The sequence below is a fragment of the Melanotaenia boesemani genome, chromosome 18 (assembly GCF_017639745.1).
Source record: "Melanotaenia boesemani isolate fMelBoe1 chromosome 18, fMelBoe1.pri, whole genome shotgun sequence".
In the NCBI taxonomy this organism is placed as follows: domain Eukaryota; kingdom Metazoa; phylum Chordata; class Actinopteri; order Atheriniformes; family Melanotaeniidae; genus Melanotaenia; species Melanotaenia boesemani.
Window position 1 is genome coordinate 10,316,659 of NC_055699.1, and position 21,582 is coordinate 10,338,240.

The window sequence follows — 21,582 nt, forward strand, 5'->3', positions numbered from 1 at the left end:
CAGAACGTTTGTTGACATAAAGACTGTAATGTACAAGGACAAAGGAGATTGTTTACTCAGTATTGCTGAACTTTACATGGATGACTTTGTGGAAGTCCTGAAATTCTTGTGTGCTGTGATCCGTACTTTTCCCAGGTGGGCTTGCTGTTTTGTAATAAAGTTTTCTCCTGGCTTAACACCTCCAGTGGTTCCCGAGTGACTGGCACTGTAAATTAAATGGTCTGGTGTCAGAACCAGGCGAGAATTTTCTGTGTATAAACATGGCACATTTAGGGACCTTCCACACTTGCTTCTTCATTCTGTGGTTGAGTTTGAGCCCAATTGTGCAGCTACCACAAGCGTTTATTTTTTTTTTCTTTTGATGGAAATTTACTATACGCTAATAAAATAAAAGGAATAAGAACATTAAAAACATTCAAGTTTCCCCATGGCCATAACCTAAAAACCCTCACTTGTTACAAAATTGCTTGAGAATAAGTGAGAAACTCAAATTTTGTTTCTCGTTTTTACATGGATCCCCATTAGCTGGAGCCAACAGCTGCTGCTATTCTTCCTGGGGTCCATTTGTTAAGTACAATCAAATGTCTATACACATATAATTTATGCAGACAAATATATGCATACCTGCAGACAAACGCCCTTACATATACACATATACACATACATCACATTACTGCATACAAACTCCATAAACAATTAATTAAAATACACTACGTACACACTCACATACACATGAACATACAAGTATTCATAAATATAACACAAGAAAGTCTATGTCTAAATTAAAATAGATTCATGTACATATATATACATGTTTATACACACACACATGCATACCTACAGCTATATATATATACACACATATCCATAGCATAGTATGTATTAGCACATACACACATGCATAGATACTTATATCCATACATATATCCTCATACCCATAACCCACATAATTTATAGCCAGATTTTCTCATTTAATAAATGCTGCCATAGTGTAATTTTAAACTCAATGATGCTTTTTATTTTTGACATGTAATTTGGTAAATGATCCACTCCTACATTCCATTATAAAAACTGTATTTTTGATTGCATTTGTTTAAACTCTTACTGAACTGTGATGTGTCAAGAGAGGGTGAAAAGCAGCTCCTCAAAACAACACCACATCCAAAAGCCCTTTCAGACAGCCAAAGTTCAATGTCGGTTATCATAAAGGAGGTAAAGCTAATATGACAGCTGTCAGAGTCAGGCAAAAGCCTTGCAGGTCTTCAATGTTGGACTGAGTCACTGTTACTCTGAGCCGCTGTGCCTGCAGACAGTATCTCCTGACTTTATATCACCTGTCTTGGAGAAACCAATGTCGACTGCCAGAGGCTTCACAGGTAGAAAAGACAGGGTACATTATTCTGAGACACACAGCCTAGGCAGTACTGTACATAACAGCGAGGTTAACTTCTGATGCTGCTGTTAATCTATTCTTAATGGTTTCAAAGTCTTAGATGTGAGCAGACCACATTTGTCAAGTGCAGAAGATTATCACGTGGTAATGACACCCATTTACGCAGCAATTTCAGCAATTCTTTATCTGCTTCTAAAATATCTCAAGTGCAATTTTGTCCTTGGAAACAAAAGATAAAGACTTCAGTTTGACAAGGAAAATAATTACAGGATTAGCATACCATCTCTGTCTGGCAAAGACACAATAGATCTTTGGTTCTGCGCCCTGTGTCACCATGGTATTTGACAAAAATTTTATTAAACCTGTTATATTGTTGGTTTCCCCAATATTGTCTGACCAGGCATTCAAAACCTTATATAAAGGGGAAAAAGGCACAAAGATGTCAAAAAAAGTGTAAAAACGATTAACATCATTCAGTGAAAGCTACTCACGATTACACCAAGTTGTGCCAAACGGATAAAGAAGCAAATCTAATAAACTTGGATGAAGCTATTCAGAGGAAGAATCCTCCACATCTTATTCTCTGTGGGCCATCAGAAGTGTGTTTTGTACAGACTGGCCCCATAGCAGCCCATGACTAACACTGTAAGACTGCATAAAGATACCCCTGACTCGTTTATAGTCTATAAAGACACTAGAGTTGGGTTGTTGCTACTTCTAATCAATCTACTGCAACGTATTTATGACCCTGTCAGCCGGTGAACTGGGTCACCACCCAGAGACAAACCTCCAGAAACATGCCGGAGACAGCAGTATCTCTTGATCTTGCAGAATGACCTTGACAAACAGGCGTGTTTTCATACTGACATACTGTTCAGGATCTCTGCTTTCTGTTGTCTGCATGATGGCTGACACTGAAGTAAACCAGTTATTTCATACTAATTATCACCTTGATGTTTTCAAAATTCTATTTTGACGGATATACATCATGAAAAAAACTGATGCATACATAGATAGTAAGTAAAGGGTTTCTGTATCACTGCAAACAAACAGACATACCTTCACTCATTTGTACATTTTTTTGAAATGCAGATAAACCTCCAGCTTGTACCATCATGAATTACTATAATCTGTACATCTTAACAATCAGGCAGGCTCAAGACCCTGGAATTTAAATAACTTGCTGAATGTACTGCCCTTATATCCAGGTAGGGAGTAAGGTACAAGTGACTTTAAATGGAGCTGGAAAAACAAAAAAGTAAGTATTTTGTTTTCCAGAATGCAGAAATCAGTTGTCTTACTTGTGTGTGGAAACATCTGCGCCAGGCTGATACAAACCCAAAGAAAAGAATATTTTTGTATCTTATTTAGCTGATTTAAGTGTTGTTTTATTCAAGTTTTGTATCACTGTGTTTTAGTGTCATTTATTTTATTATTATTGTCTTATCTTATATGTGTGTGAAGAAAAGAAGCACAGCACAAGGGAGACGTGAAGGTAAGATGATGCCACCTAAAGGCATTTTTCGTCAACGTATTACCTGCAGTGGACAACAGTCAGAGCATTTTCAGTTTTGAGAAGCTGAAGATTTCCTGAGAGATAAACTAAAGCTATAAGCAACTTGGATCAGAGCCGTCAGATGAGTTGAACTCATAGCTCCAACATTTCATAGTGGTTTGAGGGGTTCCTATCAGATGGATTTTTATCTTTGCAACACGTGAGCATCTGACCGTTTGTCGCTAGACTTTCTCAACTGCAAAATGTCCTTGTACCAACATGGTCTGCAGTGTGTTTCAAAATGATCTGGGTTGCAACATGGATCACATTTTGCTGATTCAGTCTGACGCAGAAGTGATGCTGTGTCAAAATATACAACACAGTGTTCAATTGATAAGCTATACAATGTTCAAGATTTTAGGTTGTGAAGAATGTGCTTTCTAGTAGCCCTCTTCTTGGTAGCTGTTAGCTTTAGCTTGTCCATCAGCAAACAATCTGATTCTCCAGACTGAGAGCACTCTGATCAATGTCTACTGCATGTAAGATACTGACTTCTCACACAATCCAACTAAAAACCAAACAAACAAAGCCTCTAATATAAATTTGAATCTCATATCTTGAATTTCCATTTTAAATTTTGTTTAATTTCTTTAGAAAAGCTGATGTGGATTTGTCCCCTTTTAGCAAAACATAAAAACTACTAGAAAAGAAAATATGTCAAGAGCATTTTATATAGAATAATAAACACTTACAGTACTATTCGGAAAAAGAAAAAACAAAACATATGTACCATAGTGTAATGTATTTCTGACCACCATGGCTAAAGCTATCCAAGCTCTCACATGTGCAGGAAAGGCAAATGATTGCAATGGAAAAATTGGGTTGGCAAAAAACACAAAACATCTGTAGGAAATTCTTTTTTTTTAAAGCTTAGCTATTCATGACAACAGTGGAGGCTGTGGAGCGTGGGCTGTTTGCCTGTAAACGTGTGTGAGTGTGTCAATTGTTCTGTTTATTGGAGGCAAAGTGAAAGAAGCTTGCAAGAGAGGCAATGGAAGGAAATGACTTAACAGCAGAAAAGTCCAGGCAGAGAATCAAGTGAATACACAGATTATTACTGAGGTCAAAATCATTATGAAGCTTACTCCATAAAAAAAGATGAGAATCTCTGAAATTTAAGTTTAATCTATCAAAGGAAAACACAAATACTGTAATGCAGAGTTTCAATTGCAATTTGAGGCGATTGTCAGTGACCACAACAACAAGATCACTGCAATGCTGCTCCATAAAGACAACATAAGAAATGGGGTCAAATTATCATCGTTCATCACTTTATTTCAATTTATTTCAACACTGTGCTCCCAGTGGGACAGTCAGGGTGTCAGGGCATCAGTGCCTTTCATTACCTCATGTCAGGGTGTTTGCAGCCTCATATAAAGCCCAGTGTGTCTCCTGTCATGTCTCAGCAAGAGCCTGTCACTGTAAATCTACCATTGGACACAAATACTCCGGGGGGTGGCATAAAACTCCATGCCAGCTGCACAAAACAAGATGATTTACCGTACCTGCATGCATGTACTGTATGTTACACAGATAAACCCGAGGGGTGCAAGCATGTTCAGACAACACTGATGCATGAAAAGTAACTTTAAAACGCAAGTTTAGAGCTGATGATAGGTAACAACTACCATAGAAGAATCACATGTATTTATATTCTTTTAAACTGATTGTCCACTGTACTCATAAGGTTTCTTCAGTTGATTCATGGTGAGTTTTTTTCATTTCTTTTTTTTTATTCAACACTGAGTTCTGGTCAAAAAGGTTGATTTTCAGTCAAGCTAACCAACTTTAATAGATTTAATCATGAAATGATGTCACTATCTTATAAAATACCAAGATTGATTGAAATTAAGATGTAAAGGGTTAAATGATCGGAGTTATTTGACAAATCAGCTTTAATTAAGAGTCAATCAAGCATCTTGATATCATCACTCTGGTGATGATAGTTTTGATAGTTCTGGATGGTGGCATGTATCTGTTGTTTCACTCTGAGTTTGATGTCTGGGATATTATCAGGAAAAGGACGGCAAAACTGAACATTGCTTTAGTGCCAGTCATGAGTTCAGCCTCAGTTACCATGGTGTTCTGCAGCTGCCAGATTAAAAAAAGACCCCTTCCTGAACCTGAAAACTCTGACTTTAGGGGGGAAGTTAGTGGACACAGAAGACTGAGGTAAAATACAGATTTTGGAAAAAATACTGGGGGGGAAAAAAAGTCTAATGTAAACTGAAATGGTAAATACAAAGCTTGTATAGGCAAAAAAATGACATCACGTGCAATGTCTGTTGATTTTATTACCAAAATAATATACGCCATGTCTTTGTATCTTGCTGTGTCACCCTCCAAACCTCTATGTTTGCAGGCTGGTTGATTTTGTTTGCTTCATGCATAGGAGGCATGAAGACTTAAAAAAAGCAAACATTTTTAGTAACCGAAGTTTACAAACTACAGCAGCTGGGATTTAAACTGAGCTTGACATTTTAGCTTCAGCTGTTAAATAAAAAAGGAAGATTGGAACTGTTTAAATAATGATGCACTTTGTAATCATATTGACAATATTCATATATACTGTTATGTGCGGTGTGTTATGAGATCATTGCGTGGCAGATTTACAGGATTTGTTTATTATTTAAGAGGCCAAACAAAGACTGTTTTATCTGTAAAAAATGACAAATTTTATGAGCCTCAACTGGCTGCACGACTCTTCCAGCCCCCAATAGCCTTTCTCCGTCTTTGTTTTTGTGCTGTAAAGAAAGATTTACTGCTGAATGTTCTGATTCTGTTCTCTGCAAATGCCAAGATGATAACATAGACAAATCTTTGCCAAAACCTCCAAACATTATGTTGATTAAATGCAGGAAGCAATACTGCTGCTTCGCATTTTTATTTCTATACCAACACACAAAAGAAGAACACATGTAGCCTGAATGTTTATCATTAATTTTGACTGGCAGTTTTTTGATGAAACACAAACACAATTTGGAGATTTTTAGTTGCCTCATTAAATTTTCAGAGAATGTTATCACATGGTCCAGATTTAGAGGACTAAAATGTTTTCAATGCAATAGCTTTTCTCTTTAACTCAATCAGTCTATTGTTGAACTACTTTTCGAGCCTCAAATAAAGCTGCAAAATACTTAGTAATTATGAGTGTTTGTTGATTGATTTTAAGAATCTTTTCCCACTTTCTCATTTGTCTATTGGGCATTTGTCCACACTATGTTGGTGTGAGCTTTATTTGGCCAAGGGGTGACACCAGAGTGTTAATGTGTTTGCCTACGTCTCACCCGGACACATAGTTGAATTTAGCCACTGGGCTGTTGAGTCAGGGACTCAGGGAGAAGTCTTTTCTTTCTGCAAATTAAAGGTCGAGGGTCAAGTTGAGGGACATGCGATCATGTTGGCTGCTCTTCCAGTCTATGACTCATGTGTATTTAAGCAGGCTGAGCCGTAGTCACATGTATGGTGGCTTTTATTCAGTAAAGCTCTGAACTAAACTCCTGCAAGTCTCAGTAAAGACAACACATGCACTATATTACAATATTAGGATTTTATAGACAGCTAGCTTAGCATGGAAGATTTTTGTGGAAGTGAGAGCTAAACAAAGAACTATATTCTCTCTTTTTGTTTATTACTCAATTATTTTTGCCCTTTGTGCACACACAACCCCAACACTTTGCAGATCATCGGAAAATGTGCATCATTATGTCTTTTTAAACTGATATTACCTCCGTCCTGCTACACTATCCATCCTGGTGTCATGGTGACTTGATGCAATTTCAGTACAATATCGATTCATATCCTCTTTTATCATTGGGTTATCTGTATGTTATTGATTTCAAGACTCTTTGTCTGCAAGGCTGGCGGCGGATGAAGGATAGGCTACACCTCTAAACTGAGATGACTGTATGACACAGCTCAAGACTACAGAGACTATTACTCAGCTCACATGTATTAAAAAAAAGAGATGATCACGAGGAACTGGTTGGGAGAGGAAATGAGAGATTGTGAGACACAGATATGACAGAACATCAGATAAAATAGATGGAAGGAGTAACTAAAATATTTTGTGTAGTTAATTTGGTGATTGTGAGTTGCTCAGGTTAATTCTGGACAGAATCGTATTCAAACAGGTTGCATAATCATTAAAGCGCTAAAAAAGCCATAAAAAACAGAAGCAGGAGATCATGATTGCACCCAGGCAAAAGGAATGCTTCCTTTCAATTGTTTATACCAACAAAAAGAAGAGAAACTTAAAACAAGAGGTTAAAAACATGGCACCTCAATAAAATGTGAATAAAGCTAAATTCAAGATAAAAAAAATAGAAACGAATGAAACAAACAGATCATGATTTACATGGTGTATATTAAGATTTAAATGTACACAGGTCCATGACCACAACTTCTCACTGCAGAGTAAACTAGCCTAGGGACATTTTAACCTCATTTTGTTGTCACTTATCAGTAGCCGATGTGATAATATGTGCGTCCCATATCATACAAAGAAGGAGAGGTCATCTATTGTGTTGTCCTGTTATCTTTAATACTTTACTCCATGACCCAAATCAGAACACGGCATCCAGGCTCACCAACACAAAACCAACTACATTACAGCAAGCAATAGTGATAGGTACAAAACTTTATGTTTTATTATGCTGGACATTTTTTCACACCAAAGAAACTTTCTAGCATACAATCATAAGAGCAGCTACACATGCAGAGCTAACCCTCATCTTTATGACCGTATGTGTGAAATTCTGCCAAGAGTCCTAAAATAACCCTCATGCTTTATATACGTACACACAATATACTATCAGTCCTGCAGCCAACAGCTGCTGATTGCTTGCTGTGAGCCGACTGCTCAATAGCTTCATAGCATGCACAAATACACAAACATATAGAGGCTAGCACATGCACACAGATAAAACAAGCAAGTATTCTGTTCTTTGAATAAACCCTCTATCCTGTATAGTCCTAAATGTCTGCAGAGAGGATGTTTGAATTAAAAAACAATAACGTGTCTCTGCATGTGATGATCCAGTCAACTCCTCTGATCTGAGCAGATCTTTGGAATCAGTGAGGAAAACACTACCAACAACTCTGCATTTGGCTCAACATCTGCTCAAACAGAAGAAGCCCAGAGGCAAAAATCATTGAAACTTTCAGGTCAGTGCGGGTGTTTATTTCCTCCATCACTGCTCAGCTTTGTATCATCCTTCAGTTCTGTTTCTTATGTTTTGTTTAAGAAAACAATGACGCATTATTTTGGAATAATCTTCTGAATACCACATATCTAATCCTTAGTACATATCAAATATAATCTTTTAATATAGCAGGTCATAAAAGCAGTCACATTATTGCACATCCAGAAAAGGCAGTGTGACATTGTATGACATATTAAAAATCGTGTTATGTCACTAACATCCAGTTCAGTTTGCTTTTTAGCAGCAGGGAAATGAAAGATAAAAATGCCTGAGTTATGCATGTCTTGCAGGCAGTCAGGACTGGCGTGTGGGTAAAAAGAACATAAAATAACTCATTCATATTCATATTGTAACCTCTCTGTTACAGTTTTGGCTCTTTTTTTGTTTTTTTTGTTTGGGTGGTTGGATTTTTCAAGAAATATATATCATTGATTTGGCAGCTCTCTAAAGAAAGGACATTTCATGTTTGACCTCCATTCAGTTTATCCTAAGAAGCATTTCTTACAATTTATCAAGTCAAAAACAAAACAGACGGCATTTTTATTGCACCACAGATTTAAAGTCATGGGTCTGCAAGTCACTATTTATGGCTTTGGCAAATTAAGATGAAGTTCAGTTGGCAACAATCAGGTCCCAGTTGCAATGATCTACAGTAAATTGGCACCTTCAATCATCTGGGATAGCAGCAAGCTTCTGGTTATCATGGAGCCAACCAGACATTTAATCAATAGCTGGACCTCCTCAAGTGGGGACACATTTACAGGTTTTTGTTGCTGTGAGTGACCGGTGCAATGATGAATCTGCTTATACCGCCTCTGGGTAGGCCAATAAGCCCAAACTGAAACTGCATGCTCAGGATAAGTAAAGTTTATTTTTTCATGTGTAAAGTCCCCAATGTGCAAAACAACAAACTATTTCTGGCATCAATAAAATGTATATATGGGATTTTACTTTTTTAACATTCAAATGTGAGAGATAGTTTTAAAAAAGTTAAATAAGTCACAATAAAATGAAATAAAATAAAATGTGATTTAATTTCAGTGTCATCTTTTAAAATGTTTATTTTGTAAACTTTCATTTTGTGTATGTGTATTTTGTTCAGTGTTCAGTGGGTCTCTGTACTTTAATGAATCTGTATGACTTTTTTTTTAAAATTATTTAACATTTTTTACTTTCACTTACACTCATTGTCTGGTTTCATGCTCACCCCAGCAATTTGAGAAATTATCACTTTTGCACAGTGGTATGAATTATACATTGACAATTAAAATCCTCATGCTAATTTACTTGCTATATAATTAGAGAATTCCAGGGCTCAAGTGACAAAGGGCATTAAATGGGAGTCAATTATTACTTTATGATGTAGTTAGGCCTCCTCTTTCACCATAACAAATGCTGTTTATCACTTTCTCTGGATGCAAAGCCGCTCAACAGTCCTACAGAGGTGACTTAATACATCAGAACAATTGGCCCACATCAGAGGACCATTCATTGTCAGTGACACTCTGTGAGCAAACACTGAATGCTCAGAGACAAGAAAAAGGACAGATCGGTCCAAAAGAAGGAAATTACTGACAGCTGCCTTTTCACTTTCTCTACTAGCAGCAACATTGTCATATATGTCAGAAAAAATGGTTGCAAAGAAAAATCTAAAACATTCTGAAATATGTTCAACTCGAGTTGCACTAACTAAATTCCTTTATCAAACAGATCGCTCAGGCCAAGACTTGCCTTAAAAATCAGACCTGCTCAGTCCTTACAAAGCCAACCACTTTGATCTGGTCTGACCAACAAAGACATGCGTTGTCTTCTGGATCATAAAAATGCTTACACTTCACCACACCTCAGACTGCCACTGATGCATGCTCTTGCTGGACTGTATGAGTAAACACCACTAAAAGTTGAGTTTCTTGTCTTTTCCACTCACAGTGCATGCACACAAAAGCCACTCATACACCTCACAATTCATCACCACAAAGTTTCAAAGCAAGCCTTTGTTCCTGGATCTATGCTGAGCTCTTGGAGCAATTCTCAGCAAGCAAGCACTGGAAAATACACAGAAACCTGAACACCTGGCACAAAGCAAGCCATTTCCCAGGACCAAGTGTTGATCATTTCCCCCCCATTTATTTATTTATTCGCTTGCCTTTTGTTCAATAAAGCTACTATCACTAGGTTAATACATTTCGTTGTACTTGTGTCCTGCACTTGTATAATAACAAATAAACAGTCTTGAGTCTATTGGATCAAATCTGCAAGACGATGTAGGAATTATAGATATATAAACTGTGGAGGGCCAAAACTGTCATAATAAATAAATAAATGTCATTTTTTATATTTTTATTAGTTTGTCCATTTATTCATCTATTTTACACTTGTTTATTTATTTATTTTGGATTATGACAGTTTTGGCCCTCCATAATAAGCAAACAAATGGAAATGAATTATATAAGGCAGAACAGAGTTTCTGGTATCTTACAGTATAACCACCTTTTTCTTCAACACAGCCTGCTTGTCTTCAGGAATAGTTCACCTAGCTTCTTGAAAGACATTGCAAAGTTCTTCTCTGGATGTTGCTGCTTTTTGTTTTGTTCTCTGTCAACACTGTTTCAGTAATGTTGAGATCTGGGCTCTGATGAAGATGTATCACTCCATAAGACCTATTACCACTGATTTCAAGAGCAATTCTTGGCATACTTTAAATTTTTCTTCATTACGTGCTTCTTACCAGCCATAATTTTTTGTTAATATCTTTTTTGGAATAGTTTTTTAAGGGAAAAATATTATTTAATGTCTGTCAAACATTTGATATTTTTAGAATTTTACTTCCTTTAGCCATAGTCAATGTAAAGCAAAGAGTGAAGTAGTGGGTATCATCTGATTAATTTTACATTGGTTTGTGTAGTTGGTGGTGTTTTTATGGGGTTCAAGTTCAATGAGTTTAGGTACAAGCATTCTTTGTGTTTGGAGTTTCCTATGAGCCTCCGTATTGGTGACACCTGCCACCAGAATGTGGTGCAAGAACTACACTGAAATTAGGAAAAGGCCACAGATGGAAATGTGCTGCAACTCCCATTATAAACCACCAGCCAAGCAGCCTCTTTTTTTACAGCTTCACGATGAGCTCAGTGCAAAGTTAGGAGGACAGCTGGAACAAGCTTATCCAAGACTGTGTACTCTAAACAAAAATCACCCTGACCACCAGAAAGCTCTGCTGGCTTTTAGAAAGACGCCTTTATCCTTCAATTCCTGGCAGCCGTGATTCCTGAATGGTGAACTGTTGACCAGCTTTGCAGATGTGTTACAATTGTTAAATCTTCATGACTAATTTGAGTGGGGAATTAGCAGAGGAAAGAACAATGCTGATCATTCTTTTTCAGCAAGTACAGTGACAAATGATGATGTCCAACTCCCTGGATCAGCAAAGCCCAAAAATCTGAGTTATTTAAAATTTTTGTGGCGCTTAGTTTCTCAATACAGCAAGTACTGGTATTTAAAGTAACAAAAAATGCCACCAAGTATAAAGAACAATATATGGACTTGAAAAACAGATGAGAGATGCCACCTCTCAATTTTTTTTTACCTATGGATGCAAGTTGGCAAACAGAAAAAAACACTGATGTTATATAACTCTATACCTTCACAAACAGAAATACCATGGCCGCTGTAAACCCTCTCATTTAATCCAATAAATGCTCTGACCCGTCACAGCCTTGCAGTCTGTTTTGCAGTGTGAAAAGCAGGTCCTTCGGGGCATAATTGGTCTTTGTCAGGACAAGTCTGTACAGTGGGGAAAGAGTTCTAGACAGGAGACAACAGACACTTTTCAGGCAGAGAAAGCTGCAACGTTGGACCTACAGCTGCAGAAATGCATGAGTGTCATTCTCCTGTGACGATACGTCTGGCACAATACAAATCATTATTATAACATAAGTGTGTACAGCATTAGCACTGTAAAAGGAGCCTAGACAGGGCATGGAACTGCATATTATGAAGCTTTAACTGATGGATTTTGGACTAAGCAAGCAATTGCCATGATAAAATGGTGACTAGATTACAACTGCAGAGGTAGTCAGGTTAAACATGATGGTAGTTTTCACTTTGTTGACAAAATCTACCTCATGAAACACAAAGAAATAGCATGACTATTGGAATAAATTATTGGCCATTTGTTAATGCTGCTATTTAAATAATGGCATATTTAACACAAACAAAAATGGGTTTTTATTTAAACCAGCTATGGGTAAAAAGCAATACTCTCACTTTTAGCTGTTAGGCAATAAGCCCCTGATACGCAATGTGTCAAATTAGCTAAATGGCTAACAAAGTTAGCTCCTTTAGAGGGTTAGAGGGTTGAAAGCAGCTGCAGACAAAAGTATTTAATATACACTTGTCATTCTATGGCGTTCTATGACGCCACGAAGGAGACCCCGGCAGCAGTTCGTGCTCTCCAACATACAAGTTGTTTGCCGGGAGCAACAGCTCGTTTCACTTTTTTTGTATAAAAGGCCCTTTACTAAATTAAATGATTGCTAAATGAATAATTTCAATTAATTAGCCTAACTGAGTTTCACATGTCCTTATAACATTATTAGGGTTTGAGCCATACGAAGTATGGAAGGACCCTATTGTTTTCCAAATGTTTATTATACTCCTAAGCGCTTCGAGGCCAAATTTGACCCCCTAAACACCCATGAAAAGTTGTGAAACTTTCTCTGTGTGTTTAATAACAGGCGTCTTGCGTTGTTTATCTTCTGTCTTTGTAAATTGCGGAGAAAGATGCGGAATGACCACATGAATTCCCCCAAGTGGGAAAATAATAAAGTTTACCTTGACTTTCTAAAGGAAAAGCACACAAAAGATTCAAGTTGTTTTTTTTTAATACAGTGAGGTATAAATAAGGTTAAAGTTGTAAACCATAATCTTTTCCAAATCCTAAACAAATGGGTTTTGTGCTTAAAGCTTACTTAACTAATGTGGTTGCCTACACCAAACAAACAAATCACTGGACCCTCCTTACGTTGTTATGGAGACACCTGTTCATCCCTCATAAGACCATCCTGGCTTCCTGCATAAATCAATCAATGTGTCACTCAGTATTAGCAAAGTAAATCTTTTTTTATATCTCTGAGACATTGCTAAATGGAAATCAACAGCATATTTTTTTAATAAACACTTTCCTAAAAAAATTAATGAAATATTTGTAGTGTTGTAATGCTCATGTACAAATCTCCCTGGTTATGTATCTTGCAGTCTTCTAATATGTTGGGTATCACTTTGCTATTTAATTTTTTGGGGTAGACTGAACTGACAGGACATGCTGTTCCAGCAAAACTGGAGTTTTGGCACCAGCACTAAAACGATCCTTACCCACTGATTTGCATGAAACTCCAGTGACTCCAATTTTTAACAAAACGCAACAGACACTCACAATGTTTTTATTCGTCCTTGAAATCTGAAATGGAAAAAAGACATAATAGAGCCAAGCTTTCAGTTCAAATTTCAGTCTGTACTCAAAAAGATTTGAGATATATACCTTTGTCTTCTTCACTCTGCTAGCATTTTTAAAAATAAATATATAGGAAGACAACTCTGGAGACACAGGGACCAACAAAGAGAGAAACACAGTGTGAGAGGCACAGGCATGTGGCAGTATGTTGTCAACCCCGTGAGCAACACTTGCTTTTATGGGGCAAAGCCAAAATACTGTTCCTGCTGTGCTCAAGATATGAAACCTGCTGCAGGGTTGGATGACAAAGCACCACTTACAGTCTAACACCTTATCTTCCTTTGACATGTCTTGGTGGCCTGGACTCTCTTGCATTTGTAATAACAATGCATGTTAACTTTTCTTTTAATTTATGGGGAGTTATTTCTTTCATTTTGCATTACAAAGTTTACAAAAAGTTTTGATTCTTACCATCACTTTGGCGTAGGCACTGGATAGCTATATAAAATAGCTATTGGGGCACTGCAAAGTTTTTGTAGGTCAGTTATGATGCCCAATTAGAGAATGAGCACCATCTGTGGGTGATGCTTTTCTTTAGTTATTTAAAATAATGTTTTAAACATGATTAATTTCTGTATACCTTGATCCAGCATTAGACAAAAACAAAGAGACTACATGCCTCTCAAGTGGGTCTAAAGTGTATAAAGCTTGAAATCAGTCTGTGTTTTGAAACACCTTGTAGAAGTGATGATGTAAAAAGTTTTAGTCAACAGGGATCAATAATACAGAGGTACACTTACACACAGATACACAGCTGACTCAGCCATTTTATGCTATGCAACATATAAAATTCAGCAGAGTGAACCTGAAATTATTGTTTTCGAATACCAGCTTCTTACTGGTTTGTGTCCATTTTTCAGTCCCCTGAAGGATTGATGTGGTTTAACGAGTCACTCAAAAGACTCCATAAACATCAAATATTTGAAACCAGATAAATATGTTCCATGATGATTCAAAGGTCTGGCAGTCTTCAGCTAGCAGGCTCAAAAAAGGCTAGCAAAGTGGAAGCAGTGTGCCTGGGAATGGTATTAGCCTGGCCCAGATTAACTTCAAAGGAGAAGTGCACCCTAAAATAATTACCACATTGTGAAGGGTCTGTCAATATGAAGTCATTTGAATTTATTAACATAGGTATTTTCATATGCAGCTCAAACCAAAACAGATTTATTTAAGACAATAGTTATGCAAAAACTGATCCAGAATAGAAATGAGACATTTCGGTGTCAGTCTCTCACACTCTATACACTAGGGTACTGTGCATCAACAATCACACATGAACCATATACTAGTGAAATGCTCTAGAAGAGCTGCATGAAGGAACACAAATGTCTGCAGTATACAGTCGGGACTCACTTTGGAGTTTTCTTGGACACGTTCTCGGTTATAAACTCGGGAATACGACCATAAGTGGACACAACACTTAAACATCTAAATTATTCACAGCAAAAGGGAGTCTGCGCACTGACATAATGGATATATGACAACTTTCTATCCCTTTTCTGCTGACCTGTATGTTACTCTTACATGTTCATGCAAACACATTAATTAAATCTAGTATAAATAGCACAAAGTCATTGTTATATGTAGGGAGACTCATCTGTCACTCTTGATGTGCTGTAATGAAAACACTGTGATATCTGCCACAGATTTTTGGCATTGTGTCCAGCATCATGTGCCCAGTAAAGGTGCCACTTCAGAGTATTTTCAATTTCAAGAATATAATTCATACTGAGAAAAAGACCCCTGTTAGGACCTCATTTAACACACGTCGTTCGACATTCATGTGCAAATTAAATTTCAGGCACACCTTAAGAAATTTCCAAACATTTCAGACTATTTCCAACGACTGAATACTTCTTGGTCTTAGACAATCAGGAAAGAACATATTGCACAAGTGGTTAAATGAACTGGAAAGTACTATAAAAGGCCAATACCTATTTTCTGTGTTCTCGTACCAAAGCAAACATGAACTTGTCAACTTGCAGCCTGTACTGTTTAAATGCCAGTTGTGAAAATAAAATAAAAGGCTGTGAAAAGACCAAATAAAAAAAATGGGAAAATTTTAGTGTTTGGTTGAATTCTAGAGCCCACAGATGGAACTGGAAAAGATTTAACTTTCAAGTACAAGCTTTACTCACAAATGATGTCACTGTCAGTCATGACTTTCAAACCTGTTAAAGGCAAAAGACTGATGACATATTCCACACTTTCAAAACCAACTGACCCAAAATGAACCAGACTTTCCTCAAACTGGTCAAACGATCTGCATCGCTTTAGTCCTAATCTTATAAACATCTCTTTTTCTTTCCTCTGTGTACTGTAACATGCCATCATTTGCATGGAGAAACATAAGTCTACAGAAAGTCGTAAATCGTTGCATGACACATACTGGTTTTTTATTCTATTGTAATCATCTTGTCCTGTGCTTTGAAAGTTTTAAAGAAAAACTGGAACTGCCTGTCTTCTCAGCCTCCTCCCTCCTATCCTTATTCCCTCAAACCTTCCCCTCACAGCAAAAGAAAACACATCTCCTCCCACGTAAATAAAAACCATTTATGCTTTCCGCTCCTTGGATGATTATCTAATACCTCAGCAGAGGCAACGGGAGGAACAGATAACAGCCTGACTGTGGTCTACTGGCAGCTTTGCAATCATCTGTGGAGAGAGGATGTTTGTTATAAGTGGAAAATGCTTGTCAGCTTTCCCTGAACCACTGACTTCAACATCTGTGTTGCTTTAAACATCATAAGTTTTCTACCTCTGACCTTTTTTCAGCTTTTTGACAGATTTTGGATGTTGCTTCACTGTTCTGATTTAATAAAAACAAATCACACTGAGGAGAAATTTGCTTCAGATTTCAAATATTTGACAACTCAGCCAGAGCACGGCAAAAGTTGGAAGTGAAGCAGCTTTTGAGTAACATGAAAGACAATAAGAAAAATCCTGAGAGGAGCTTAGCTGTGCAGGGCTTCATTAACTAGAGGCCTCTTTGCTCTTTGTCTCTGAGCCTATTGAACTCTGTGTGGCGCTTCAGGTCCTCTCAAGCCATCAGACTGAGCTTCTTCCCGGACTGAGAGGGGCGGGGAGCTGCTACGAGGGCCAAGCATAACTAATGCAAGAACCTGGTGCTGCTGTTGCATGCTGCTAAGCGGGGGACACTACTGCCACATACAGGGCGGCACAATAACCAGAGCCACCACTGCCGCCGTTGCCGCCCCTCCTTGTCTGTCACCCTTTAATACCACCCCACCCCCGTCATCCATTCATGGCCGGTCCTTTCAGCAGGTCATTCAGAAGGCCAATAAAGAAGCTAACTCATTCTGTTCGTTCTCTAAAATGTGCAATGTCAGAAAGAGGGAAAAGGGGGAGGTATGATGGGGGTGGGATTCCAAGAAGGCTTACGATCTCCTCAATAAAGAGAGCTGAGCTGGAACCACAGTTTTGTATTTGGATCCTGGTTATACCTTCATTCATGTCCAACGCATGAGAAAGAGAAGAGCAAAATTTGGATTTCTAGCCACTAGACATAGCCATGATTTGTTTCATCAAGATAAACAAGTGGTGGTGTTGTGGTGCATTCAATTTGATCTCTGACGTCTAAATGCCCCATTCTCAGGGAAAACAGTAACATTGAATGAACCCTGAAAACTTGTATTACCGAATCAGTGTTGCACTAACCTTACCTGCACCCAGCATCAAAATCCAACTTTTCCTTGCTCATAAAAATGATGATAGTTGTAATAATAAACTATTTATTAGCACTTTTGTCAATTTTGCATTGGAATAAACCAGCTGTATGCATAGTACTGTCTTACCTCTGTCAGTGAGGATACTGCCATATTGTTTTGTATCCACAAAATACAGAATAATGTCTTGCTATTGCAAATAAAATGTAAGACTTATTAAGACTTACTCTCAATCTATTAATTAGTTGCCAGCAAATAATTGTTGGTTTCAAGACTGCATTTCTGCTAATGGTTGTCTGTTTTGGCCTCAACACAAATGCCACCAACTAAAACCTGTTAAACACAACTGTTTAACAATACTCAGACTACTGAAAGAAAAACACAAAACTTCTTTTAACTCACTTTTGATAGTACAATGCATATTTATTTGCATATTTTCTGTGTTTTCAGCCATTATACAGATATGAATATGGCTTTTGGAACTCGGTGACTGAGGGTATTTTATAACAGCATAAAAACAACTGCTGGTTATCATGAAGTCATATAATCTTCATGTTTGCATGCAGCATACACTTCAATGAGCCTGAGCGTGTTTGCATGATTACAGTGGCAGCTTGTGGCAGTATGATTGATGCTGAGCAATGCATCGAAGCTGGAAAGGTCCACATTGCTTCAACCTCTATAATCCTTCTCAAGCTTGTGGAGAAACTCAACTCTCAGCATCCACAACACAAAAAGAAATTCCACACACAACCGCAATTTTAGCACATTAACAGCCTTCAGCACAGGCTTTTAAATCAGACCACATCATTACAGGAGGCAAAACTCTCTCACACGTTCTCCCTCTTACTCCTCTATCGCGCATGCAGAGACTCACTAGACTTGACTGGAACATCTCTTTTTCCACTCAGAGAAAAGCACCGGAGTATAAATTAACCCCAAAAATCAGCCCCTAGTTTTGTGAGTGCCACTGCTGAGTGTCTTACTGGATGAACATAACAGAGCCACAGACTGAAAGCTTAAAAAAATAAAAATAAAAAGAGAGAGACAGAGAGAGAGATACACTAAGCTCACAGGATGTTGTGTAATTTTGCACAGATGTTCTCCACAGCTCATCTAACTAATAAATGCAAGGAAGGGAAATAAATTCTTTACCCATCCCTCACAGCTCAGGCTCTTCTCGAGCTGCTCAGACACTTTCAGAGGGTTGGAAAGCCTTTCCAAGTGAATAGTGCATTATATCTTCCCAATGGACTCAATGTGCTTGATTAACGCAGGTCAATCTAAGAAAGGGCAAAGGCTGCTCCTTCCAGCACTACAGGAGTTGAGATCAGTCCATGACGACAAAAGTACCCCAGCAACATCTAAAAATACTGTCCTACATACACATATTTAAAGTCCAGCTTATACGGGAGAAATATGTTTTCTTTGTGGATGCTGGTAATGTGGAGATTTTATTTTATCAGTAATCTTTAAAACAAGCTTTATTCTGATATTCTTCCCAGAAGACATGCTGAGGGCAACTGTGTGAAAGTGTCCAAAAAAATGCCTGTGTTTCAGTCTACCAAACATTCCTGTAACTCTGCGGTGTGCACTCACACACATGCAAGTTTAATTTACAGTCACACTCAGCAGACGAGCATTTCTTCTACCACTATTTGTTGAAAATACGCTGCCAGCAACAAAAGCCGTGGAAAACAAGGGCTCGTCTGTTTGAGCAGAGCCCATGTCGGCACGAATTTATCCCACCGTCTGTCTGACATGGATAAGATCTGAGATTAGGGTGAATTTCTGGTGTCTTCAGTTTCCATCTTATGCGGTAGATTGTTTCTTACGGCGCCTGAGGAAGAAGCACCTGAGCCGTTCACCTTGCCTGAAATTGCAGTCATATATAAGTTGCAGATGGGTGGCACCTCCGTCTTACAGCATTTTAACAGGTCACAGGATGAGGAGGGGAATGAGGAAAACAAGCCAGAAAACACAGAAACTTTCTCATTTGAGGGTTTCCACATGCAAATGCGTGGCTGTATTACTGTAGAATAACCAACTGAGCCTGAAGGCAGCGCACGAGCACATGTGGAAAAAGCAAGCAATTAACTGAACCTAGTAGTGGTTGGGGAATTATGTTGATAGAATAAAAACAAGGTTTTGATCCAGACAAATGGAAGTAAGTTAATAAGTCATCAGAGCCCTCCCTCAGTAAAATGATTCTTTAACATAAAAAAGGAACAGCCATCAGAAGTCTGTCCACTTATTTCCTTGCACCTACACACTTCGCTGCTATTTGAACCCGACAGATTATTTCTTTTGCAAAAAAAAAAAAAAAAAAAAAAAGGTGCAATATAAGCGTAAAACAATCATTTCCATGCGGGAGAAAACCACCTCCACCTGCGTCTGGATCGTTGTCTCCTCTCTGCACAAAGAACTCGAGTGATAAGGCTCACATTTTAACTCGATCCAAACAGGTCTGCCGTATGCTCGAGGCTCTTACCGTCACCGGCTGTGATCTCCGCTTGCACGCTCCCCACACTCTGTAAAACTAAAACAACTCCAGCGAGAAGATTGAACGTCTTCACAGCCGCCATATCCAAGTTTTGCCGATTTCTCCTCAGTATCCCAGTGTGTTTCATACTCCCGTCTTTCTCTTGCGCCGGCTCCGCTTCTCGGAGAGGACTCAGTAACTATCCTGCCACTCCTGCTGCTTTTAAAAGGGAGACCTGCCTGCGCTGCACTGAGCTGTTTTTGTTTCTAGCGGGTGCCACACTGCGCGCTCCTGGACGCGCTCTCCGCCTCCTAAATAAACCAATTAAACTAAATATATGAAAAAGGAAGAGCGGATAGCGTAAAGGCGCATCTCAGTCACCCAATGTGGAGTTATCCCACTTGGTCAGGGGTGCAGCGCGCGTGCGTGTGTATGTGTGTGTGTATGTGTGAGAGAATACAAACGCGCCCTTGGAAAAATAAAGTGCGCTCTCTCCGTCATCAACTCCTCAAAGCCAATGGTTTTGATGCTCCGTGTGTGCGGAGGCAAACACACAAAGCAGTGCTTTAGTATGTTATTCCATGTTTGAAGGAAAGACGGGAAAAGGAGAGGTTCCAGTGGATGGCCAGCACATGAAATGCAATCTTCTTCCCCAGAGTATTTAGTAATTCTGAATGGTTTAGGGTGTTTTTATCATTATTATTTATTTCAATCCGTCATTTAGATGAATGTGTGTCTCATTTGGCACGTCTTCGTTTCTTTAAAAAAATATTTCTCCTCAGTTTGAGCTAACCTCTCACCTTTCCTGTTTATTAGTCTAATGACTGGTCATTGAGAGCGCCCTCTTCAGGTGCCTAATATATCATACATAATGGTCACTACAGTGGATTTAAAGCTGTTTTCTAGTATATTAATGGATCGGGATGGTATATTTGTAAATTAACACCAAAATTAGTGAGTCATCCAATACACTATCACTCATTGAAGAATAAATAAATCTATTATATAATTGAATATAATGCTTACATTGTAATTACCAAGTTTGCCTCACTGATAAACAGAAAAAGAAAATCATATGGCCATGTTTGGATTGATACTATATTATTTTTTAGAATACATTAAAAATAAATAAAAGTGAAAAATATAACTAATAAATTATAAGTAATGAATGAGAGTATTATTTTTATAATAACTATGATAATTATATTTGATTGATTCATATTTATTTTTACCTTTCGATTAAATAAACTCAATCAATCAAAGTTGCCAGAGCAAACGCTTGAGGAATTAACTTATCTAACTTAACTAACCTAACTTAACTAAGCAAATGATCCCAAGCTGCCTCAATTTTTTAGGTCTATGTTCAGCAAGTGTTTGTGCCCAAAAGATGCAGTCAGACAACCTGAATGTATTAAAAGTCCTTCTCAATGGCACAGGCACATGCCAAGACTATGCCAGGATTAATCACAACAGCACAAGGTGGTTCAGGGAGCAGGAGATATCAGATCACTAATGTCAATATGACTTTTCCCAAGCTGACAATCTTTATGATGAGCTGGAGACGATATGGTCCACTTCTCCGAACTGTTTTATCTCTGATATGAATGTTTAAAACTTCTGTTTTAATAGAACTCATCTGGCTCAGTGTGTCCTTCAGCTAGAACATCCAGTACATAGTGACAGACAAGCAGGGCTAAGATGCAACTAAGAATCATCAGTTAGATATACACAGAGTGACATATGTGATTAAGAA

At 38.0% G+C, this 21,582-nt stretch overlaps 1 protein-coding gene across 1 annotated transcript in view; it reads right to left on the reverse strand.

Annotated features, from left to right (window-relative positions):
* The window catches only part of plxdc2b (plexin domain containing 2b), a 93,582-nt gene extending 73,356 nt beyond the window's left edge, over positions 1 to 20,226 (reverse strand). The window contains exon 1 of the mRNA XM_041967538.1: positions 19,839 to 20,226. Within this exon, the coding sequence (XP_041823472.1) occupies positions 19,839 to 19,977 (139 nt within the window). The 5' untranslated portion in view covers positions 19,978 to 20,226. The remainder of the gene's footprint in view (positions 1 to 19,838) is intronic.
* Between the last annotated feature and the right edge of the window lie 1,356 nt (positions 20,227 to 21,582).